Here is a 16890-nt window from a genome sequence, read left to right as displayed (position 1 = left end):
TCACCTCTTTTCTGCAAAATTTTCAGCCTTTTCACCTCTTATCAGCACAATTTTTTCACCACCATACAACTTTTTGCAACTTTTCATCGTTTTCAGCAGACAGCTTCAGCGTTAAAGCATCCACACAGCATTTTCGCAGGAAATGCAAATTTTTCTAGTTGTGTGGATGCCCTCTAAGGGCATCCACACTATTGTTTTCCTGTTTCTCTTTAGTTGCTCCGTATTTCGCCGATTAACTACTCCCTCAGTTTTCAGCCGATTTTCACCATTCAAACTCTAATCTGTTCTGCTATTTCTGCTAATGTGTGCTATGACTTTTGGTGTTTATTACTATTATACTTTTTAAAATATTACACTTTTTGTGTCCCATTGAAATGAATGGAAAACTTCCACAATTCTGCTAAAACTTGCTTGGTTTTGAAACTTAACTGCTTCCTCATACTTTCACCTAGAAACTCCATTCAAACTTTAAAATGTTCTCAGATTATTGGACTATTCCTGTGTGATTCATCTTTTTCAGATCTTCTACCGTTTTAATTTTATACCTCTTTAAGTTTTCAGTTCCAAAATTGTGATTTTTCAGAAAATACATGCGTTGCTATGGTTGCTATGCAATTAACTCAGAGTGAGTGCTGGTCTGTTCTGAATTTTCTCTTCATGTCCGAATAACTTCTCGCTACTCGCTCAATTTCCACTCAACCCCCACAAATTATACATCAAAACGTAGGTATTTTTGCTGGCTTTCAGACAATGTCACTATCTTTATTGTGAGATTTACCGTTTTTTCGCAATTTGCCTCAAAGTGACACAAGGTGTGACAAGTCCCCATTCACTGTCTATGGGGAGGTTTTGAAATTCAGAGCTGAAATTCTGTAAGAGGAGGCATTTTCAAATCGCCATATCTAATTAACAAAGCAAAGTTAGGACATGAGGCTTGTGCCAATATATCTTCAGACACTGCTGACACTCACAGTGGAAGCAGTTTTTACATTCATCTTACCGTTGAGCCATAAATTACGTTTGTTTGAGGGGTGGAAATCTGTCCTTCTCTCAGTTTTCACACTCTGAAAATGAAGCCGTTTCTTCCCTCATCATATCTCCGCTACCGAGGTACAAAGAGCTATGAAACTCGCAGTCAAAATACACCAAAGTCCGCTGATTCACCCAGTACAAGAATTATTCTGCTAGCCCACCTAGTTTTTGAGTTACATGACGTTTTGTAACTCCAAAAACCGGCGTTTTTCGCCGCTCACCGCGATCTAATTCTGACTGCTCAAGTCTCTGTGTCTTAGACACCCGCCCCCTTTGTGAGCAGACCTCATTTGGCTCAGAGGGTTGAGCCGCTGCTGTGAGACCCGGTAGCAGAGGTTCGAGTCCTACCTGTGACAGTTGCTACACATCTTCCCTGCTTGCATGCACTCTCCTTTCTTGACACTCTTCAGTGTACCCTTACACATAAAGCCATCTCCATCAAGCGCGTCTACACCTCTTTTTTAGCAGATAATTCTGCTTTTTCAGTTGTTTTCAGCAACTACTGATGCTGATAGCCCTCCTAGTTTTTGAGTTACACGACGTTTTGTAACTCCAAAAAACTGCGTTTTTCACCTCTCACCGCGATCTATTTCTGATTGCTGATGTCTTTGTTTTTCAGCCGCCCGCCCCCTTGCCAGGTGGTGCAATCAGTAATGACTCGGCTCTGCAGCTCAAAGGTCATGGGTTCAATCCCACCTTGGTCAACATTTTTTTTCACTACAAATTTATACACTATCACAGACCTGTAATTTATATTGCTAATTTATTACAATTCTGCAAAGTTTTATGATTTTAGCAGCTTTTCTAATATGGACCTCAGATTCTTGTTAACGCTCCATGGCAGAAATAAATACAAGCACACAGCCTGTTGAAGCAGACAGAAGCAGTAACTCTGATTGGTGAATTTGAGCAGAACCAGGTTGTTCTGCCTCTTTTCTGCAGAAATTCTGCTGATTCACCTCTTTTCTGCAAAATTTTCAGCCTTTTTACCTCTTATCAGCACAATTCTCAGCAGCTTTTGCTCTTTCCACCATAATTGTCATTCTCTCCATCTCTTTCCTTGTGAGAGTGAGTTTGGCACAGTGAGATGAGTCTCTGCCTTGAGCCTAGGAGGGCCAGGTTCAAATCCTGCTCAGGGAGACATTTTTTTTTCACCACCATACAACTTTTTGCAACTTTCATCTTTTTCAGCTTTTCAGCAGACAGCTTCAGCGTTAAGGCATCCACACAGCATTTTCGCAGGAAATGCAAATTTTCTAGTTATTCTTCAGTTTCTGCCTGAAATTTTGCAGCGAATCTCGCCTCGCAGTTTTGAGACAAGCTTCATATATGTTACCTCATTTTGTGCGGCTGGATCAGGAATGGTGTGCTATGACTTTTGGTGTTTATGACTATTATAGTTTTTTAAATATTAATATTTTAGTGAAAATTTTCCCGCGCTTCTCTGCCAAACAGTTTTGACAATAGGGTTACATATGTTAGATCATTTTGTGCGGCTGGAGCTGGACTAGTATGGTATACACTTTTGGTGTTTATGACTTTTATAGTTTTTTAAATATTAATATTTTAGTGCAAATTTAGAAAGATTCTTCTTTTGGCGCCATAGAAACAGACTTCATTTGTGGTGTGTTGGCTCCATCTTTTGGTCCCACTGATACAAATTTCAAACTTCATTTGTGGTGTGTTGGCTCTCTCTAGTGGTATGCCGGGAGTAGTACGGCCTGTCTACCCTTATTTGGATTACCGTAATGATGACAATATCAACGGTGCGCACAGCGTCGCTGCTTTCAGGAGCCATTGGAATTTTTAAGGTTGCGCAAATCATTCAAAAGTTACGGTAATGCTTGGTGGAAAACTCAATATCCCACAATTCATAGCACGCCTCTGCCGAGTCAAACAATGGCGGCCATCACTTAGTTTTTATTTTCCTCTTAATACTGTTTCTAGGTCATAAAATAAACTTTTAAGATATTTTCAGGCGAGAATATAGGTGTGTAAACTTCAAATATCTGCTCGTTTTGTCAAAACATCCCATATTAGCGACAATGTTCTGACGATGTCGTTTCTGCTTGAGGCTAGCTGGCTAGTGTGGCTAGCGCGGCTTTGCTAACAAGCTACAGCCGGGCTGGATGACAGTGAGAGCGGCTTACTCTGGTTTCACACCCGGTCCTTCGTAAAGTCTCGTGGTCACAGCTGGACTTATTTTTCGTTTATATGGACCGATGATTTATTTATTTATTCATTTTAGTAACGGTATAAACAGTGAAAGGTGGTGGATTGGCCAGATGTAAACTTCAAATATCTGCTCGTGTTACCAAGACATCCCATATTAGCTCTGATGGTTTCGGTGCCTGCAAAGAGCTGGACAGCTAGCTAGCTAACCGGAGTTGGCTGTCTTTTTGACTCAGGGTTATAGCTGGACTTATTTTTCGTTTTTATGAGCCAATGAGGGTTTTTTTTTTAGTAACGGTACAAACAGTGAAAGGCGGTGGATTGTCCAGATGCTGGTCGATGTGGAAAAAATAACTGAGTTGTTTGGTGGTCGCTGACACGGAGCTACAACCAAGGGCAGCTATCCACCGGTGTGTGTCAGACAGAGCATGCAGGGAACGAGACATACGAGGCGGCGAGGCGACCGCCGATCGACCGGTGGTAGATCGTGGATCAGGGAAACCGAAGGCAGGAGAAGCAGGCGGCTGCCGGTCAGAGCGTGAGGTGAACTGAATTTCAGGTAAGAAGTTATGAACTGCACTCTATTTGGGTCAGATATAAACCGAGTTTAGGTGTAGTTTATTTTCGTTGTGCTGACTTTTTACAATCAGTTATAATAACTCGTACTGCGTGCTAGCTACTAGCACGATGGAGTTTCTATACAGCTGTGTGCGCGCTAAGTTACTGATGTTGAACTTTATGACAGCCTCCCCTGTCATTCTCTCGCCTGTTCAAACTTCAGTCATGAAACTGATCAATGATCGGCTTTTCTCTCTTGTTTGTTTATCGCGCTAAACAACAGCAGCACGTTTAAGCTTGATCAGCTGTTGTTAGAATTCATTTGATTTTAATTTCTAGTATCAGCTGATGTTTGCTGGAGCCACAGCTGTAGAAGCGGCTGGTGGAAACCAGGAGATGACCTTACCGAATCATCAGAGCTGAACTGGTGATGGAGAAACAGGTTTACCTTTTTTTTAGGTGACATGAATGAGTTGAAGGGAAGTTATGAACTGTTTCTGAGAGAAATAAACACCAAGCTCCTTTTTTATTTAGCTGACAGCTGGTAACTGTGCAGGGGCGGATTTAGCAAAGCTTTTGCCAGGGGGCCAGGTAGGGCATCTTACAACCAAAGTTTGTATAATAATACACAAGATTGGCTGTAGACCATTGTTAATCATTCAGAACACTGTGTAAAAATAACAAAAAACAAAAAGTGAATGCAAAAGTGCATAAATATTTATTTTACGTGATTGATGTGTGTGGCGGGGCATGGTCTGCAGTGCCGCTGCAGGGGAGGTGGACCCACCTGAGCGGCATCTGCAATCACGCCTCTCTGGCGTAGTCTGTGCTCTCTCGGCTGTTTTTTGGGTGTGTGTCAGGCTGTGAGTTGAAAAGCTACAGCCGGCTGTGTGGGTACACCAACCATGTGTGAAAAGTGGTCCATAACGTAATGCTTCAAAGCGTGTTCATGCAAACATTGTCGGGTCTGCCGTGGTACAATGGGACTTCTGCTCATGAAACTATGTGCACAGCGTCTGCAAATCGGGGCTGTACAAAGTCACTTCATCTTTACCCAAAACTGTAAGCTGTCATCTGTGAGGCGCGAGCGGTGTTTGTTTTTACCATAGTTCATGGTGGAGAATGGCTGCTCTGCTGAGTTTTGCTCTCTGTAGCTGTATGAATGGCAAACTACACTGATTACCAGCGGCAAAGGCACACTTAAAATTTCTTCTGAAATTTTCGCTTTCTAGTGTTAAATTGTTATTTCTCTTCTTCTTTCTTCTGTTTAGTTTCCTACAGTTTATTATCTATCTATTCACTGCAACTGAGAAATAATACCGGAAGAGGGGCATCCGATCTGGCTTCCCACACCTCCCTGCCGGATCGGGCTGTACGCACTACCTCCCCACTGCCTCCCAGAAAAGGGAAGAAGAGCAGAGGGGAGAAGAGCAGAATATTTTCTTTTCTCTCGCGGTTAGCTGACTGCCTTAGCTGCTTTTTAGCCATAGCCAGTGACTGGTCCTCTCAGCAGTGTTAGCTAATTCTCTTATAGCCTGCCGTTGTGTCTGTCCTCTGATCCCAATCTCTCTAAGCAGTTTTGCTGTTGTACTGGCAACAAAGCCTCTGCACCCCACTTCCACCAGGCGCACCTTGATCTTCCAGCCTCTGTCCTCTGCCTCAGCTGCCAAGTTGGCATACCGCAGCTTCTTACGCTCAAATGCTTCCTCAATTGCCTCCTCCCATTGTATCGTCTGCTCAATGACGTACGCAAGTTTCCGGGAGTTAGACCAGAGGACGAGGTCTGGTCGCAGAGTAGTTGTTACGATGTCTGTGGGAAAAATTAGCCTCTGATCCAAGTCCACTTGCATCTAAAAAAATCCCTGGTGACCTTCAGCGGGCCCAGGTCTGGGGTTGAGGGGCTCGTCCTCGGCTTGTCTCCTTCCCGGACAAATGTTGATGAACACTGACGCTCCTCTTGGTTCGTGAAAGGTTGAGCGTTAATGGATTTTCCTTTGCACTCAACTTTCTCGGCTAGACACCTGAGAACCTGGTTGTGTCTCCATGTGTATCTGCCCTGAGTAAGGCCAGTCCTACAACCAACCAAGATGTGCTTGAGTGTTGCTGGGACTGTACACAGGGGGCAGGATGGGTCCTTTCCAAACCACAGCTGCAGATTTATTGGGGAAGGTAGCACATCGTATGCCGCTCGGATGATGAAACTTAGCCTATTAGAATCCATGCCCCAGATTTCACTCCATGAGAGTTTCCTCTTTTCCACACTCTCCCAATTCATCCAGCGACCCTGCTTGGCCAGTGCCACGGCTCTGGCATGTCTGGCTGTTTCCTCCTGTCGACGCACCTCCTCCACCACCATTTTTTGACGTTCAGTTACAGATGCCTGTTGCCACCGAGGTGTTACTGCACCAAGACCAAATCCTCCTCTGCCCTGTTGGATGTGACCCACCATGTCACGATGCTGAAGAGCAGATTTTGCCTGTAGCACAGATGTGGCTGGGGTCCACTTCCTCCCCGTTGATAGGGTGGGAGCAGTGCCTCTCACTATGGAGTCCCGGGAGTCCATGAGTGACATCTCAAGCCTCACTTTTGCACATTTAAACTAACAAAAAGGCTTTTAACAAAGTTGTATGGGTTGCTGTAGAAAAGGGTCCTTGTCCGTTCTTTCTTCTTACGTTGTCATCTGAGGTGTTCTGCTCTTCGCAGCTTAGTAAGTTGTTGCTTTATTTCCTCCTGCAGGGTAGTGAGTCCCTCTCTTTCTGTCTCATAGGCCCTCCTCCACTGTTTCCTCAGTTGTCTTCTCTCTTTCACTAATCTATCAATTTCCCGCTGTCTCCTGGACTTTAACTGGTTTAAAGGGCCTTTCTGCTGTCTCTTAATCTTGTTCTTTACCCCAAATTGCTCAGCCCCATAGCTGTAGATGATGGTTCCCAGGTTCTCCAACTTCCTTTCAGCTAGACCCTTTTGTTGATCTAGTATAAGAGCCAGTTCCGAGTCAATGGTTTCCCACTCTCTTTTCTCACTGGATCTGGGCCACAGAATCTGATCTTTCCTGCCTTCCATCTTCCTTTCCCTTGCTGGTAGTGGTTGGCTAGACTCAGTGTTGGAAGGTTCTGTTGGCTGTTTCGGGATGAGCTCTGGGCTGGAACATAGTGTTGATTGTGGCTGGTTTACATCTATACACAAGTGTGTTGCTAGCTGTTGGTGGATAACCTCCAAGCTAGGGACTGATATTAACAGCAGCTCAGATTAGAGCCCAGATAAATGCCACAAAGAGTTCCAGTAGCAGACACATCTCTACATGTTCAGAGGAGACTGTGTGAATCAGGCCTTTATGGTCAAACAGCTGCTAAGAAACCACGACTAAGGAAAAGCAACAAGCAGAAGAGATTTATTTGGGCCAAGAAATACAAGGAATGGACAGTGGAAATCTGTGCTTTGGGCTGATGAGTCCAAATTTGTCTACAGGAAATTATACTATCCAGGGAGGACACGAACAAAGAACAAAGGGAGACTCAGACACAATATTGGAGGGTTGCTAGGGAAGTGGGGACAGCTGGGAACACATCAGGGACAAATCAGGAGTAACAAGACAAGGGAAGCAAAACTGAATATGCCACACACAGGACAAGTAAATAAAACAGGAAGTAGCACTGAGACCAAGACTAAGAAACACAAGCTTGACACAGGGACAGAAGACAAATCATGGAGACAAGACCAAGGGAAGAGAATGGGAACACGAAGAGAAACTAACTGCTAACCAACTAAAGGCACAGATGACAGGAATAATCCAAAACCCATAGCCAGAAAGACAGATTTTAAACAGAACCAAGAATAATCATAAAAACAAGACAACCACCAAAAATGCCAAAGCTTACAATCCTCGTACAACAACCCAGGAAAGGAAGGAAAAGAACAACTTGTCCGTTTAACTAGGCTTCTAGTACTAACAGGCATTTGTGTGTCATTTATCTTCTTGTGTTAATGAGATCTGTTGTCTTCTCCATGGATGCTCTATGTTGTACCAAAAGAAAGTATTTGTTTCTCCTCGTCTTCAGTTGATGTGACACAGAATGTCAGTTTCTACTTATGTGTGCATTTACATATATGTGTGTGTGTGCGTGTGTGTGCGTGCGTGTGTGTGTGTGCGTGTGCGTGTGAGGACACAACTGGCATCTTAAGGAGGAAATGAGAGTCAGCTGGCAGGAAGTGCTACTGTGAGAAAACAAATATTTAAAAGGACATGTATGTAACTGTCACAAACTAAAAAAAAGAACCTTGCATACTATAGCTCCCATATATAGCTTAAATGCCCCTTCCAGCTGAAACAGTTCAGAAGTGAATCAACTGAACTGTTTTTGTGCTATTTAAAAATATGTTAGAAGGAATAAAACTCAAAGTAAAATTCCAGATAACTAAGCAGCCAAACATCATAACATTGCTCAAACGAACCTGTTTTAAGGAACCTTAAGTTCAAATACGCAAAAAAATACATTTGTTGGATTCCTTAGCCATCTCATGTTAGAACATTTTTACTACCTTTAAAATGACTGTACTGCAGCATGGAGGTAATGTGACTGTGGTGGATAATTGCTTTTTATGATCAGTTTGATATCTCTTTCATGTATTTGCAAGCTGTGACGATGAGCAGAGATGTAGAGTAGCAGAATGGTATGTGTACACTGAGTGGAAAAGAAACAGAGAGGTGATCTCTAAGTGCTTCCTGCTGTCATGAATCCTGTTAAAATGAAAAAAAAAAAATCAACATTCAGCAGTTAATTTACTTTTTCCTCGCCCTTTCTTCTCTGAACAACCTGTCACTCTCACTAACCCCACCAAGCGTTCATTTCTAATTTGTCTTCCTTTCTTTCACATCTATAATTTCTCCATGCTGTGAATAAACAAATGTGCACGTAGCTCTATCTCTGTTAGATTTGAAATGGCAGCTTATTACACATTTGTGTTGTTGGCTCTCCTTGCGCTATTGTATCACTTCCAGTTCTTGTTAAATGCACAGTGGTATTTTGTGTAGCCAATTTAATTAAAACCTTCAGATAATGACTTATCACATAGTTTCATCTTTACGTGCCTTATCCAAAGCACACGCCACTGAATCAGCTGATAATTATATTTTTAGTATTCATTCATTTTGTCTTTAGGTATTCGCTACCTTAGCTCATTGCCAAGTCACTAGCAGCATGGCTTCTTTACTTGTCCCTCCCACATTTTCCTGCTTAGCATGTCAGATATGTAGCTACTCTTCAGCATCCTTTACAAATATTTGTGAGAAATGTAGCCTGGAGGCCATGCTTAGTGAATTGGAAACGCGACTCCGCAACCTGGGAAATCCTTAACATAGTGTACGCTGTTAAGTGCCAGGAGGACTGGATTTATACATCGGGGAAACCAAACAACCTCTGGCAAAGCGGATGGCACAAAACAAAATAGCTGTGGGGTGGCTGTGGCTCAGGTGGTAGAGCAGATCAGCTGCTGATTGGACGGTTGGTGGTTCGATTCCTGGCTCCCCAGTCTGCATACCAAATATCCTTGGGCAAGATACTAACCCCAATTTGCCCTCCCTCCTCGATGCATTCATCGGAGTGTGACTGTTAATTAGTTGCACTTGAGCTTAGAAGTGCTGGTGTGAATGGGTGAATGAGGCATGTTGTATACAGCGTTTTGAGTACTCCGGGAGAGTAGAAAAGCGCTGTATAAGAATCAGTCCATTTACCATTTACCGCCTTGTCAGGCCAGGACTCTGCAGTCTATTTACACCTACAGGCCAGTGGACACTCTTTCAATGATGAGGATGTACACATCCTGGACAGGGAGGAACGCTGGTTTGAGGTCAGAGTCAAGGAGGCCATTTACGTGAAAAGGGAAAGACCATCTCTGAATGGAGGAGGGGGCCTAAGGGTACATCTGTCACCATCTTACAATGCTGTCATTGCAGTCATTCCCCAACTCTCTGTGAATGGTACTCATGGACATTGATCAGTAGTCTTTGATCAATGATCAATGGTCTTCCTTACAGATGGACTTCTAATAGGATCAGTGCCTTTATCGTTACAAAACCTCTAAAGAGATCAGATAGTACCATTAAAAACAAAGGACTCTGATGCCGAACTGGCTTTTCTACATGCATTTCAAAGTTCCTGTTCCTGCCAGTGTTTTGGACCTCAAACAGCTCAAGACTTGATCATTTTGTTAAGACTTGACAAAGTGAGTCCAAGAAATACAGAGTTAGAATTAACACATTGTGTAAAAAAGCTTTATATATCTTTACATACTTTGTCTGCATAGCTGCAATTTTCACTGCCCACAAATATTACCTGTTGGGCTGATTAAGACCCAGTTTGCCTCTTATAGCACCAGGAATGCTCAGATGTATCCTCACTGTGTGAAAGGTTAGGATCTACTAATACTGATACAACTGAATCCATAACTGCGCACATGCCTGGCAGATAGCCCTTTAACTCATAGGACTACCATCAATGCCAGTGTGAAAACCCATGCCAACCCAACCAATTCCATTTGTGAGTGACTGGGAGAAAATCCAGAGAACAAGCCTCCATACTTAAGCTCTGGGCCACTGGGTACAGAATACCACCACAAGTTGGAGGTGGAAATACACTGTCCTGCCACTTCATTAAATACTAACCAGGAGCCACCCATGAGCCAGTAGCCTTGGTAAAAGCCTTGAAATAAACAAAGCAAGTAAATGTCAAAACAGGGAGCTGGTTGAGCTCAGTTGGATAAGCAGGGGAACCAGATGCTGCATGGCTGAGAGCGGCCAGCCCGGGTTCGAGTCCGACCCGTGGCCCGTTGCCTCGTCTCCCCCCTCTGCTTTCCTGTCAGTCTTCACCTCCACCTTTCTAATAAAGCTGTAAGGGCGATTTTTGTTTGTATGTGGCATCAGTCCATAATTCCTTCAAAAAAAGAAACAATCAGGAGCCAAAATCAGTTATCTAGAAAGACTTCTGTATTGTTTCATGCAAGCTGATGCAATGCATCATTTAATTTATTAAGCTCGTACATGATCATTTCTTGAAGTGTCATGTAATTTTATTTTTTCATTTGATGTTTAGTTTATGCTCAAAGAGTTACTGACACGAACCTCTTCCCTTAATTTAATCTCAGTATAGCAGGACAGTTATTATTTTTGAATCAGCCGTACCACACAGTTTTTCTTATCATAGTTGGTTATTACGATGAATGTAACTCCAAATTCTCAGTGTAATAGTTAACAAATTAAAATTAAACACGTTTACTTGTTTATCACTTTTAAAGTTATGATAAAAAATAAGGTACACTTTATTTAAATGCTAAAGTTTTATATCTCAGGACATGTAAAAAAAAAAGTGGTCTGTAGTAGGTCTTAACATTAGTTTAATACAAACTCAGATAAACTATAAAATGTGACATATTACACTGTGTTATTATTTATTTACTAAAGAAACTAAGACAAAATGCAGAAGCAGTGTATAAAAAACCAAGCACACCATTACTACTTCCATGAAGATGTTAATCAAATTGTCTTGATTAAATGATCATCAGCAAGTGTGCCCACCTCTATAAAGGCAGACATTTTTGGTAGTTTGCTCGGTGGAGCATTCCTTTGTGTTTTAATGCAACACCAAGGTAGAAAGAGATCAATGTTAGAGGCTCATCAGTTCCAGGTTTCTTTCAATGTTTTTCTTTTGATTATAAAAAACTGAAGAGGTATGGCTTGTTTGGTAGCATTGTCAGCCAAAAGCCTTGTATCCCTAAAACATTTAGCTTTGCAAAATGGCATCTGAGCAAGCCACAAGACTTCTTGGACAATGTTGGACATACTAGTATAATGTGGACATGTTTGGCCAAATTGGCTTGTTTGGTGAAAGGAAAAAAACACAGTATTTCAGCACGAACATATTACACCAGTCCTTAATCCTGAGGTAAGAATTTTGACTTAATTGCAGCCCCAACAACAGAGTAAGGAAGACATAATTAACATTGTAAGAAAATAGATGGATGGACATAATTAGGAAGGGAGAGATTGGGGTAAAATGAATGGCTACTTTGAACATGAACATTTCTTTAAAGTGTGGCTTTGCAGTTTTTAATAGTCACATTCAACATCCATCCAGTCTCATCCGCTTATCCTTGTCAGGGTCGGGCTGGAGCCTATCCCAGCTGTCATAGGGCGAGAGGCAGTGTACACCCTGGACAGGTCGCCAGCCTGTTGCAGAGCTAACACAGACAACCATTCATACTCACATTCACACCTATGGACAGTTTAGAATTACCAGCTAACCTAACCCCAAATGCTAATCTTTGGACTGTGGGGGGAAGCCGGAGTACCTGGAGATAACCCACGTGAACACGGGGAGAACATGCAAACTCCAAACAGAAAAACCTGGGTGTGGAATCAAACTCAGGACCTTCTCATTAAATAGAAACAGTGCTAATCACCCCACCTACATGCAACATAACATCACATAAACTGGGAGTGTCAGTAGCACAGGAAAAAGTCAAGTGAAAAAAACTTTTCTTGAACCTCAAAAGTTGATCCTGTTCATCTGGAAGTAGCGTTTTCAGTGGGAGAAACGTTTCGTCACTCATCCAGATGACTTCTTCAGTCTCAGCTGACTGCAGGATTCCAACCTTATATACAGTACATTTGCACAGTAACTGAAACTAGCACTGTTGAAGAAATACACTTTTCTTGAAACATTTTGCTGCTCCAAAGGTATCAGTGATTATATATTACATGTATTTTCGCTCACAGTCCCTTTCTCCTGTCTGCTTGTCTCTCTTTCAGATTCCAGACAAATGCAGTCATCACCATCTTGGTCTTACGATCAGTCGTATCCTTATCTTGGCCAGATAACTACACCCACTGTTCCCACGGCTAATTCTCTATCACCTGGTCGCTCTTCTCTCAGTGACCTGTCCTCTCGACTAACAGGTAAGAAACCTATGCATGGTGACACACGTAGGGAACACTGTGATTAAGTTGTAACAATCGACCTTTGTCTTCTTTCAGGCTCTGAGCTCACTGCCTTTGGTGACCCAAGGATGACCTTAGAACGGCCTTTCAGTTCCCTGCCCTCCTTGCCTGACTCACGTTTTTCTGATCCCCGGGTGCACTATCCTCCCACTGCAGCTGCCTTTACCTACACCCCATCCCACAATCCAGTCTCCAATGGTGCACTCGGTATCACAATGGCAACAGCCATGGCCACCACCCCTGCAGGGAGGTACCACACCTACCTGCCTCCACCCTATCCTGCAAATGCTCCCCAAGCTCAGAACGGGCCCTTCCAGTCCACCTCCTCACCATATCTCTATTACTCCACTGCCGCTGGCTCCTACCAGTTCTCCATGATGACAAGCGGAGCAGGCAGCAGTGATTCACGCTCACCACCAAGGATCTTGCCACCATGCACCAATGCCTCCACAGGCTCTTCCCTCCTGCACCCCTCTTTACCCAGTCAGAACGAAGGGGTGGGTGCAGAGGTGGAGTCCAGTCACAGTAGCTCACCAACAAACATGGCTCCTGCTGAAGCTGTCTGGAGACCCTACTAAACGAGCAATGGCAGAAGCGAAGGGTGCACCCACCCACTTTGTCATGTGATGCACACACTGGCAAGGCTGGAACAAATAAAATGAAACGGTAACATCCGGTGGGTCTGCCTACTAACTAGCAAGCAATATTGAGTTTCAAGTTAAGCTGCATGTTAAGACCAGTTTATGTTAGAACTGGCTAATGTCGGTACCAAACATCATACAACTAGGAGCCAGACGAGTACAGCCAGTATGAAATACTGTCACATCAGGGTCTATCAAGATAGGATTGCTCTCTGTGGAGGAGAAACAACAAACTGAAGACACTGTGGTCGAGCAGGACTGGACTGATCTCAGCCAAGCATCCTTTGCGCAGTACCAGGACTTATTCATGATAATGTGGCTGATGATGTGAATATATTATTTGCTCCTGACAAATGTTGTGATGAACTGTTTGTGTTTACTGTAGCAAATTCTGTCTTTTTATACATCAGCATTCTTTCTCCCTTTTTTCTCAACTAAAGTTCAAGAAATATCATTTTAGACATGAAATAGTTTTCCATTGGCATTCTCTTAGCTTTTTAATTCCATTATTTCCATTTCCAAAGTTCACTGCATTCCATTAGCAGTGTTCCTCCAAGATGGTCTTCTCTGTTCTCCAAATCCACCACCATTTGATTTTGAACCAGCAAACCATCACACCATTGTAAAAGCATTGAATTTGTTCTCATGACACCCTTTTAGCTAGTATTTCATATTTGTTCCTGTCTGTGTGCATATGTGTGTTTGGGTGAGAGCCCATGTATTTGTGTGTCTGTGTGTCATATTTTCCAGTGATCCACTACTGATTTGTACCATATATAGCAATGACTGTATATGACACCCTAAGATTGTTTTCATCACCCCTTCCTCTCTCTCACTGCCTCTCAAATAGACACACAGACTCAGAGAGACATACAAAGACACACACACACACTTACGTCATAGTTTGCTATAGCACTGTTGTGTATATTTCAATTATATTGATGTAAATATAAAGAACATACAACTGTTTCCTGGTCCTTTAATATGTTTTCATTGTTATTTTTCTCTTCATGAATAGTCTGCCCCAAGACAAAACACACACAACGCACACCCGATATTTTGCTGTTTCTGAACCTGAAGTGCAACACCAACACACTTAAAAGTCAAGTGAGATACATGACACCTGCAGCTTTGAATTTAATACCAAATGAGTAATTCAAGTTTGTGGATGACTGGATCTGTTAATATAAAAAGGACACCAAGGTATCGTTGGAGACAGCTGGATATATTTCTAACAAAATGAAACTCAGAGTCTCCAAACTGTTGTGAATGAAATGTTCTTTTTAAACAGTTTTTATTTCAGTTGAGGTTGTGTGCAAAATAGAAATGTTCAAAGTTCTTGGATTTATTTCTCAAACTCTTTACCTAATATTGTTCCGAAATGTAAGAACAAGAGCTGGGACTCTCTAAGGTGTGTAGCATTATGTTTCCACCTTATGACGACAGGTCTTGGTGCTTTCTTTTGAGTTTTGATATATGACACAGTATACACTATATTGTCAAAAGCATTTGCTTCACACTTCACATACGTATGACATCCCATTCTTAATCGATTAGGTTTTCCACAAGGTTTAGGAGTGTGCTTATAGGAATTTTTGACCATTCTTCCAGGAGTGCATTTATGATGTGAGACACTGATGAAGGACGAGAATGGCTTGCAATCTCCACTCTAACTCATTCCCAGGTCTACAGTGGCTTGCAAAAGTATTCGGCCCCCTTGAACTTTCCCACATTTTGTCACATTACAGCCACAAACATGAATCAATTTTATTGGAATTCCACGTGAAAGACCAATACAAAGTGGTGTACACGTGAGAAGTGGAACGAAAATCAGACATGATTCAAACATTTTTTACAAATAAATAACTGCAAAGTGGGGTGTGTGTAATTATTCAGCCCCCTTTGGTCTGAGTGCAGTCAGTTGCCCATAGACATTGCCTGATGAGTGCTAATGACTAAATAGAGTGCACCTGTGTGTAATCTAATGTCAGTACAAATACAGCTGCTCTGTGACGGCCTCAGAGGTTGTCTAAGAGAATATTGGGAGCAACAACACCATGAAGTCCAAAGAACACACCAGACAGGTCAGGGATAAAGTTACTGAGAAATTTAAAGCAGGCTTAGGCTACAAAAAGATTTCCCAAGCCTTGAACATCCCACGGAGCACTGTTCAAGCCATCATTCAGGAATGGAAGGAGTATGGCACAACTGTGAACCTACCAAGACAAGGCCGTCCACCTAAACTCACAGGCCGAACAAGGAGAGCGCTGATCAGAAATGCAGCCAAGAGGCCCATGGTGACTCTGGACGAGCTGCAGAGATCTACAGCTCAGGTGGGGGAATCTGTCCATAGGACAACTATTAGTCGTGCACTGCACAAAGTTGGCCTTTATGGAAGAGTAGCAAGAAGAAAGCCATTGTTAACAGAAAACCATAAGAAGTCCTGTTTGTAGTTTGCCACAAGCCATGTGGGGGACAGCAAACATGTGGAAGAAGGTGCTCTGGTCAGATGAGACCAAAATGCAAAACGCTATGTGTGGTGGAAAACTAACACTGCACATCACTCTGAACACACCATCCCCACTGTCAAATATGGTGGTGGCAGCATCATGCTCTGGGGGTGCTTCTCTTCAGCAGGGACAGGGAAGCTGGTCAGAGTTGATGGGAAGATGGATGGAGCCAAATACAGGGCAATCTTGGAAGAAAACCTCTTGGAGTCTGCAAAAGACTTGAGACTGGGGTGGAGGTTCACCTTCCAGCAGGACAACGACCCTAAACATAAAGCCAGGGCAGCAATGGAATGGTTTAAAACAAAACATATCCATGTGTTAGAATGGCCCAGTCAAAGTCCAGATCTAAATCCAATCCAGAATCTGTGGCAAGATCTGAAAACTGCTGTTCACAAACGCTGTCCATCTAATCTGACTGAGCTGGAGCTGTTTTGCAAAGAAGAATGTGCAAAGCTGGTAGAGACATACCCTAAAAGACTGGCAGCTGTAATTGCAGCAAAAGGTGGTTCTACAAAGTATTGACTCAGGGGGCTGAATAATTACGCACACCCCACTTTGCAGTTATTTATTTGTAAAAAATGTTTGGAATCATGTATGATTTTCGTTCCACTTCTCACGTGTACACCACTTTGTATTGGTCTTTCACGTGGAATTCCAATAAAATTGATTCATGTTTGTGGCTGTAATGTGACAAAATGTGGAAATGTTCAGGGGGGCCGAATACTTTTGCAAGCCACTGTATATGCAGGCCAGTCCAGTTCTTCCAGTCCAAACTGCTTTGTGCACTGCTGTGCACTCCTGTTGGAACAAAGTTTGGGGCATGAAATTGGAATATATTGGTATCCTAAATTATTAAGAGTTCCTTTAACTGGAATTAAGGGTCCCAGCCCAAGTCCTGAATAGCTACCCAACACCATAATCCCCCCTCCGCCAACCATTACACCTGGCACGGTGCAGTCAGACAACTAACTCCTGGCAACTGCCAAAC

The 16890-nt window shown here is 42.8% G+C and overlaps 1 protein-coding gene across 2 annotated transcripts in view; it reads left to right on the top strand.

The window, feature by feature from the left end:
- The window catches only part of runx1 (RUNX family transcription factor 1), a 48816-nt gene extending 34471 nt beyond the window's left edge, over positions 1-14345 (top strand). For both annotated transcript variants that reach the window (XM_063466092.1, XM_063466093.1), the window contains exons 7-8: positions 12563-12709; positions 12788-14345. In XM_063466092.1, coding sequence (XP_063322162.1) covers positions 12563-12709; positions 12788-13329 — 689 coding nt within the window. In that variant the 3' untranslated portion in view covers positions 13330-14345. The remainder of the gene's footprint in view (positions 1-12562; positions 12710-12787) is intronic.
- The last annotated feature ends 2545 nt before the right edge of the window (positions 14346-16890 follow it).

This window comes from Pelmatolapia mariae, linkage group LG23, assembly GCF_036321145.2.
Source record: "Pelmatolapia mariae isolate MD_Pm_ZW linkage group LG23, Pm_UMD_F_2, whole genome shotgun sequence".
NCBI lineage: Eukaryota > Metazoa > Chordata > Actinopteri > Cichliformes > Cichlidae > Pelmatolapia > Pelmatolapia mariae.
This window is presented reverse-complemented; position numbering and strand designations above follow the sequence as displayed.